The sequence below is a fragment of the Crocuta crocuta genome, unplaced genomic scaffold (genome assembly GCF_008692635.1).
Source record: "Crocuta crocuta isolate KB4526 unplaced genomic scaffold, BGI_CrCroc_1.0 scaffold53, whole genome shotgun sequence".
NCBI classification, from domain to species: domain Eukaryota; kingdom Metazoa; phylum Chordata; class Mammalia; order Carnivora; family Hyaenidae; genus Crocuta; species Crocuta crocuta.
This window is the reverse complement of record NW_027529432.1, coordinates 2,850,718-2,858,970: the sequence shown is the minus strand read 5'-3', so window position 1 is coordinate 2,858,970 and position 8,253 is coordinate 2,850,718. Positions and strand designations below refer to the sequence as shown.

The following is an 8,253-nucleotide window of genomic DNA, read 5'->3' as shown; positions in this document are numbered from 1 at the left end:
TGACGCATGCCCTTCCAATCTGCTTTCCAGGCATTGAACTCCACAACATCAGTGACGGGCGGCACCATTTATTAGGTGCTTACTATTAGGTGCTTACTATGTGCTTAGGACACTGTCCTAAGCACTTAATGTATCACAACTCATTTAAACGTCATGTGTCCTTGAAGGTTGCTACTATAAATTGTCCCTACTTTACAGATGAGAAAACCGTAGCAGAGAGACCTTCTGTCAGATGCCCAAGATCACAGAGTAATTGGCAGAAATATACAAGATTGTCATGCTCCTCTGTGTTTTTAGTTTTCCATAAACACAGCTCTGCTGTAGAGCTCGGTCTGTATTTTCCTGTTTTTCACACAACATTGTGTGTTCAAGCTTTGCCCACATTGCTCTCTGCCATGCAGTTCCCTGGGGACAGACAGACAGTCTCCGGCTCTTCGCCACCTCAAATTACACCCAGGACACATCTTTCTATTTGCGAGAGATTTTACCCAGGAGTGGACCTGCCAGGAGGCACTTAGCTGTCAAACTGCCTTTTCAAGCATCTTCACGGGTTTACACTACCACAAAAAGCACCAGACTCCCATTTACCGACTCTCCACCAGGTTGTTTTAAATTTTTATTTATTTTTGAGAGAGAGAGAGAGAGAGAGGGCACACGCAGGGGAGGCCAGAGAGAGAGGGAGACACAGAATGTGAAGCAGGCTCCAGGCTCTTAGCTGTCAGCACAGAGCCCAACACGAGGCTCGAACTCACCAATGGAGAGATCAGGACCTGAGCTGAAGTCAGACGCTCAACCAACTGAGCCCCCCAGGCGCCCCACCACCCGCTATCACTTTTACCTGACTTCCTATTCTTACCAATCTGACAGGTGTCATGTGAGATCTTTGTGTTTTTCTTTGCAGCTGTCTGATTACCCTGGGGCAGGGGAGGGGTGGGAGGGGGTAGCGCAGAGATCTTCGTCCTTATGCCATTTTTTTTTTAAATGACGTTTGCACACACACACACAAATAGGAAGGTCACGATTTCAGAATGCAGTTCGCTCTGATGAAAGGAGGTGAGGGTCCCCCATCTCCTGCCCTATCCCCCAACTGTAAGGAGTCCCCTGAGGGAGATTAGAGCCACCTGCCATTCTCACAAAGGCTCTGCCTGTGGAGAGGAGGGACCGAGGCCTCCTGCGGAGATTCCCCTGTGTCATTGCCCTGCTATAGTGCCCATGGCCTGGAGCACTGGGAATTCAGTTCTGTCCGTGTTCTGGAGCCAAAGCCATTGCACCTGTCTAGGGATGGCCCTTGGGTGAGAGGAGGAAGCCGTTAGCTCCATTTCCCCACACACTGGGCCCCGGGAGCCTGCACAGGCCTGTGTACAAGCCCCCGCCCACCTCAGTGCAGAAGAGCAAACTCAGGCTGCTCATCTCACTTCTCGAGTCTCAGTCTCCTCATCTGCGAAATGGGGGTGATGAGGACACCTCTCCTAGAGAAAGGCTGAGAGAATAGGGGCCTCAGGTATCACAGTGAGGGGCTGCGACACGCTCGGCCTCCTGTCACAAGCAGTAGTGTCAAAAAGCCCCACTGGATGGAGGCAAACAGGCAGTCACACGGGTCACAGGGTGCGTCACGTCTCAGATCTCCAGGCCAGTGGATGGTGGACAAGGCCACCCCCATCCCTCAGCTGTCCCTCCCTCACCCCGGAGCCTCCAGGTCAAATAGCATCCGGAGCAGGTGTGGGCACAGGAGCTTCTCCTGTGCCCACACCCCTACCTTCTTCCCCTCGGGAAGCTTCCGAGGCCCTCAGATGTGGCCACAAAAACACGCGCCAGCCAAGGCAGGCCACGTACAGGGCTAGTGGCTACGTCAGGCTCCTGGGCGGTGGCTGAGGTAGTGGGAACTGACAGAGCCCAGGGGAAACCTGGCAGAATCGAATCGCAGTCCTCCAGGCCTTTGCCCTCCTGTCCCTTTGCCTGGAGCCTTCCCCCCAGATAGCTCCTCACTTAATGGGGCTTTCCACCCCAGTCTCACCTACGGTCTCCCCCTGAGCCCTGTCCGGAATGGCTGGGGCCATCCTGCCTGCTCCAGGACTCCCTACACCTCCCTTATTATGCTTTATTTTCCCCAGGGCACGTGTTACCATCTAACATACCGTTCATCTTCCATATTATCTATCTCTCCCAATCAGAAATAAACTTGTTTAGGGGCGCCTGGGTGGGCCAGTTGGTTAGGCCTCCAACTTCAGCTCAGGTCATGATCTCGAGGATTGTGGGTTTGAGCCAAGCGTTGGGCTCTGTGCTGACAGCTCAGAGCCTGGAGCCTGCTTCAGATTCGGTGTCTCCCTCTCTCTCTGCCCCTCCGCTGCTCATGCTCTGTCTCTCTCAAAAATAAATATTAAAAAAAAAAAAAAAGAAATTCAGAAAACACACATAATCGTCACTCCCTATAATAATGCCTAGCATGCAACAGGTACTCGATAGACAAGATAGATAAAAATTTTAGGAGCCTCTCATAAAAATGCACACCTTAAATGTGCAGCTCTCATGTGTTTTTATATACTACCACCACCCAGTTCAAGTGGTAAAACATTTCCGGGGGGCTCTCTCCTTTGCACGTGCCGCCAGCCAACCCCCACCTCCTAAGGTACCATTATACTGACTTCCCCGATCTGTCCCTGAACTTCATTTGAATGACTTCCATCAATGTGTACCGTAGTGCATACTCTTCTGTTTGGCTTCTTTGGCTTAATATAACATCTACAAGATCCATCACAATGTTGCGTGTCACGGCCATTAGTTCTTTTCTGGTGCTGTTCTATTGTACGACAGTCTATCATTTATTTATTCATGTTCTTGTTGCTGGGTACCTGGGCTGGTTCCGGCTGGGGGCTGTGAACAGGTGTGTGTCGGTGGCAACAAGCCTAGAAATGGAATCGGGTTGTGGCGAGTGTGGGTCAGCAGACTCCAGGAGAAGCTGCCTAACCATTTGCTAAGACGGTTGCACCCTCTGACATTCCCACCAGCAGCATGATCTTTGAGGCCACTACCTCCTCTCCAGCACACGGTGCGAGCACGCTCTTTGTTTCAGGCTCCCGGTGGCGACTGTGGCATCTCCTGTCCCTGACGAGTGAGGTTGTTGGGTGCTCAAGGAACGTTTGCTGCCTGAATCCTCAGCTGTGCTGTGGATGGAGCCTCTCCACTCAGCAGGGAGGGCTGGGTCCACACCTTTCCCCCGAGGGAGGTAGCCCCTGGTGGCCACGGTGCCTCAAAAGCTGCTGCTCTTTTCACAAACTGGTCCCACTTCCACCCTAGGGCGCAGCCAAGGCTGGACCGAGGCATTCAGATAGGACCTGGCCCCCAGCTCAAGGGTCCCTCATGAAAATGGAGAACAAAGGGAGAAAATCATCGGGCCCAGACAGGGCTCTGCAGATGGAAGGCTGAGGAGCTGCGGCTCCTGGTGCCCAGTAGCGCCTGCCAGGCACGGGCATCTTCCCCGTTCCCAGGCTGCACCCAGAGCCCAGGCCCAGCCAGGGGTGCTGTCTCCCCAGGGTCCCACCCTCACTTAGGAGGCTACTTTCCTAATGCTTGGTAAGGACGGGATCAGGCCCTTCCCAGAGGCCTATGAGGGCCTGTGGCAGAGGCAGCAGGTCAGTCTGGCCACCTAATGTCCCTCAGGTGGGGCCTTGTGACAGTCCCTGCCGGAGGTGAAGAGCCAACAGGCCACTTCCAGTCCTGGCCGCAAAACACCTCTGTGGTCAATGAGCTCGCCCTTTTCACAGTGACTTTCAAAGTCATGGGTATTTTGAGTTTGTTACATCAGGCCTTTGTCCTAACCAATAACCAGAGTGTATGGTATAGCACATATAACTGACATAGGTAATCGCTAGCCCCAGTTTACAGCTGAGAAAACTGAGACATAGAGAAGCTATAGAGTTCGCTCAGGGCTCATAAATGGGAAAACTCAGGATTTGAACCCGGGGCCTGGCTCCAGAGGTTATGCCCATCAGCCCACTGCCCAGGCCTGGAAAGCAGAGATGCGGGCCAGCGGCTCCTGGACACCTTACCTCATCTGTGTCTCCTCCAGCCTTTTCCCTGGAGGCTGCTCCCCGTACCCTGGCCTCCTTGCCTTTCCAAACCCTCCCCAGCCTGGTCACTGTGAACCCTCTGAGTTCAGGACCTCACCTGTGGACAGAGCCCAGCAGCAGGCTCCACAGGTCTCTTCCTCTCCCACCCCGACTCATCGCACCTGCTTGGCCCGCCCTCAGCTCAGCGGAGCCTGGTGTCCACCTTCCCCGGATGGGCCCAACTTGCTGCTAGGGAAAACGGCTCCCATCCCTGGGCCTTTGGGAACCGCCTTCCATTCATGGTCCCCGTCAGGCAGAGCTCTTTCAGTTATAAGTGACAGAAAGCCAACTGGCTTCAAGAGGGAAAATGTTTATTGGCTCACGTGACTAAGAAGTCCAAGATACACAGGGTTCAGCAAGACTGGGTCCAGGTGTCAGCGGAGATCGGTATCTCCGAGCCTCGTGGATCTGCTGTGCTGACGTCGTTCTCAGCCAGAATCACTCCTCGGGGTGGGAAATGGCTTCCAGCAGCACCCAGCCTACATTCTGCTAGCTTCGCTACCCCGATGTGGCCACCGTCATCCTCTCCAGGGCTCCCGAGTGGGTTTCTTGGGGCCTTCTGGGCCATGGGAGTGCTAGCGATCTTGTGAATACCCTTCCCCAACCTCAAGTCCCAAGGGCTCAGGTGTGTTGACTGGCCCGCACCACTCACGGTGGCCAGAGTGTATGGTGTGATGTCCCCACCCCTTGACATCAGGGAGTGGGGTCAGCTGCACGTACTACAGGTTGAGTAGAAGAGACATGGTCCCCAAAAGATGGCAGGGACGCTAACCAGAGGGGGAGGGGAGGAGAAGCAGACAGGACCCAGGTACCCCTAGGCTCCGGGTGCCCCGGGCCCATCCACGCCTGCCACCTAGCCTCCTCTTCCCCAGAGAAGCCAGACCCTGTTGGATAAAAACTGAATAAACTGAATACCTCAACGCCCCTGCCAAACCCGCTTGTCGCCCTCCGCCTCTCCCTGCTCAGTCTGGGGGAGGCCTCCGGCGACCTGACCTCACCGCATCCGCCCCCTCCCATCCCGGGTCCCCTTCCTCGCTAACAGCTGACATTTCTGCTACCTTAAAAAGCAAAACTCAAAACTGTTTCTCTGTCCTCGTTCCGAGCCACAGCTCTCGTCCCCACTTCTCGGCCCTGAGCATCGCTTCTCCTCACCTCGGCTTCTCACCTCCAGCTCCCGGCCTGTCAACACCCAGCAAGCCTTCCCTACAGGCTGCAAGGTGTGGTGGCCTCTGAGCTCTCCCTCCTCCCAGACATGCTTGCGTGGGCACCCCCCGTGGCTCCTGGGGGCCCTGGGCGTGGCTGCTCTTCAGTCTCCTTCAGTGGCCCGTCCAGGCCCTCCCCCGAGGCGAGGTCACCCACTGTCCAAGCTCACACATCTGTCTCCAGGCCCCTACGTTCCAGTGCCTTCTCCTGGCAGCTTCATAGGCACCCCAAACTCGTCACAGCCCCACACCGAACCTTGTTCTTTCTGTGTCCTCCAGCTGGAGGGGGGCCCCTGCCCAAGTCACTGCAGAAAGAAACCTGGGGATCCTTAAGAGCACCCTCCCTTTCAGGCCCACTTCCAGTCAGTTCTCAGCACCCTGGAGTCTACTGATATACACACACCGTCTGCCCACCGTCTTCCATGTCTCCTGCTCAGCCTTCCCGAGCCCCTGCGCCCCGAAGGCACCCGTCCACCTCGTGGACCCCGCAGTTCCAGGGTCTGCTCAGAAATGGGGGCGGACTGCCCAGCTGTGTCACCGTCCTGCTCGATAGCCGATCTCTGAGGCGCTCGACAATCCCACCTACCTCTGCTCTCCCTGCCCCTTCCCACATACCCTTCATGGCACCAGGCACAGAGCTCTACACTTTGCAAGGTCTCTTCCCATTACCTGTCCAGTCTGTCCCTTTGCAGCAGCCCGGAGAGGGCAGACTAGTCTCCATCAGAGAGACGCGAAAAGGCCACTCAGAGAAAGACAGGCACCTTTCCAGGGTCAAACAGCACAATGAAACGGGTCATCCCCCAGCATAAGCAGCCCCTCCGGCCCTACACCGCCACTCTGCCCGCCTTCCTTCTGTCAGCACCGCTGCTCCTAGCGTGGCAGAACCATGGCCTCTGGCCCCTCCCTTCCCTCAGCTGCTGCCCTGCCCACCACGGCTTCTGGCCTCAGCTCAGCATGGGGAAAGCAGGTGGGGGGATGGGAAGGTGGCCGCAACGGCCTGGACATAGGCTGGGACAGACACTGGCGTTCCCTTTTATTATTAATTGTTTAATAAATTTAAGAACAGCTCTATCTTTTCTCCTCCCCCCAGAGCAACTAAAACCAACTAAAAGGGGGCGTGGCCTGGGGGGCAGAGGGCGCTAGGAGTCATAGTCCTCTTCATCCTCTGCGTCAGGTGCTGAGGGGCCCGGGGGGGCCGGGGGCAGAGGCAGACTCGAGGTGAAGGGCATGAAGGGTGTCGGGGGGCTGCGGGACAGAAAGCAGGAGAGAAAGATCAAGCTGCTCTCCAGGGCGCATTCCTGCTCACTGAGCCCTACCCGACCCCGGTAAGCATGGAGCCCACGGCCCTCTGTAGCCATGGGCAACCCAGCTCAGGAAGAGAAGGGCCCAGAACAAGTCATACAACACCTCCTCAAGCCCCATCCACCCGGGTGGGGTGTGGGGGGAAGAAGGGACCTTCTGAGAGCAGTCTCCTGCCTTCAAGCCCTCCTCGGTTCCTCCCTTCCCATCCCCCAAATCTGCCGCAACCAACAAAACCAAGTGGCCAGAGAGGACAGGAAGGGCAAGTCAGCCTGAGGCACCTGTTAGCCCCCTCTGGTGCCACTGAGCAGCTTACCTCTGAAAGTGGGCAGGGGGGTGGCTGGCCTGGGGTGGAGCCTGGGACGTCTCCTCTTCCCCGTCAGTATCTGTGTCGTCAGACTCATCCTGGGAGCAAGACAGGGTTCAGAGGTGACAAGAAAAGCATGAGGCCGTCCCTGGAGAGGCTGGGCCCCTGGGACTGACCCCTAGAGTCCCAGTTTAACAAAAAAAAAACATAGCTGAGCATGGGACCAGGGGTCCAGCCGGCTCAGCCTGATGCAGGGCTGCTCTCTCCCTACCACAGGGTAGGGCAGAGGGCTGGGGGCCTCACTCACCTCCTGCTCCGAGTCGGTCCCAGACAGCTTCTTGTCCTTGCCTTTGCTTCCCATCCCGCCATTCTTCCGGCCACTGCTGCCTGGCTTCCGGCCCCTTCGGGAAGGCACAGTCGGTCTGCCCAGAGGCCTCACCACCCCCTGAGCGCCCCCCAACCACCCCCAATCCTCGTGGCCTTGGCCTTCCCCGCCCCGACACCTGGCCCCGGCTCCCCACCTGCGGGCACCCTTGTCCCCGTCCAGGTGGTTGTCTTCCCCGTCTCCCTGCATGTCAGGCACAGAGGCCACCAGGTCCTTCAAGAAGTCAAACTGCTGCTCCAGCTCAATGCACTGCTTTCTGGAAGAGATGGGGAGAAGATGGCATTCAGGTAGGGCCCAGATGTCTGGAGAATGTCCTGGGGTCTCTGGATGTCAGGAGAATGGAGCCTGGAAAACCTCCACCCCCATCTCCACTCCCCCAACTTCCCTCTTGGGAGACCACCCAATCCGTCCCCCTCCGGTTCAAATAGGTGCTTGAGGCTTTGCTGCTAGTCTCCCAGCAGCCTCCCACCTCCCCTCAGTGCGTGAACTCCCAGTGGGTCCTCCCAGATCCCAGGCCACTCACAGGTGGGATGTGGTCATGGTCTTGGCGTTCCGGGACTGGGTCACCTGGCAGGCCTTTTTCAACAGCGACTCCAGGAAGAGCTCAAGCGCCCGGGCTGAGGAGCGTCAAGGAGAACGCGGGTGGGGGATCCCCTGCCTAAACAAGGCGACCCCGGCCTCCCCCCGCCCCCAACTCCACGTCCCTCAACCTGGCCAGGCCCCGACAGGATACAGATGATGACAGGCACAGCCGCCGCCACCTTCCCAATCTCTTCGTCAGTTTGCATGATCTTCTTGATCCGCGCCTGGGGAGGGGGCACAAAGCTCGGACCCTGTCGCCTCCGTCCCAGAAAGGGGTGCTGGGGGGTGACGAGAGAGGGTATCCCGGGAGAAAGGGGGCGGGGGGCCCCAACGCGAGGAGAGCACGGAAGGGGGCGGGGCGTCCGCGCCCCC

At 57.2% G+C, this 8,253-nt stretch overlaps 1 protein-coding gene and 1 pseudogene across 1 annotated transcript; both read right to left on the bottom strand.

The window, feature by feature from the left end:
• Positions 1-4,674, bottom strand: part of LOC144227843 (cytochrome c oxidase subunit 6B1 pseudogene) — a 6,026-nt pseudogene extending 1,352 nt beyond the window's left edge.
• A 1,660-nt stretch (positions 4,675-6,334) lies between these two features.
• Positions 6,335-8,182, bottom strand: DRAP1 (DR1 associated protein 1). The gene is made up of 6 exons (XM_077759813.1): positions 8,033-8,182; positions 7,823-7,916; positions 7,436-7,555; positions 7,222-7,315; positions 6,924-7,012; positions 6,335-6,553 (listed from the first exon to the last, which is right to left on the bottom strand). The coding sequence occupies exons 1-6, from the start codon at positions 8,085-8,087 to the stop codon at positions 6,448-6,450; spliced, it is 558 nt and encodes a 185-aa protein (XP_077615939.1). The 5' UTR covers positions 8,088-8,182; the 3' UTR covers positions 6,335-6,447.
• Between the last annotated feature and the right edge of the window lie 71 nt (positions 8,183-8,253).

Bases quoted from the DNA above. Each gene is read 5' to 3' on its own strand.
- DRAP1 (XM_077759813.1), bottom strand. From the start codon at position 8,087: ATGCAAACTGACGAAGAGATTGGGAAGGTGGCGGCGGCTGTGCCTGTC. The intron at 7,556-7,822 runs GTGAGTGGCCTG...CATCTCTTCCAG, and splicing joins ACCATGACCACATCCCACCT to AAAGCAGTGCATTGAGCTGG. The intron at 7,013-7,221 runs GTGAGTGAGGCC...TCTTGCTCCCAG, and splicing joins GGACCGACTCGGAGCAGGAG to GATGAGTCTGACGACACAGA.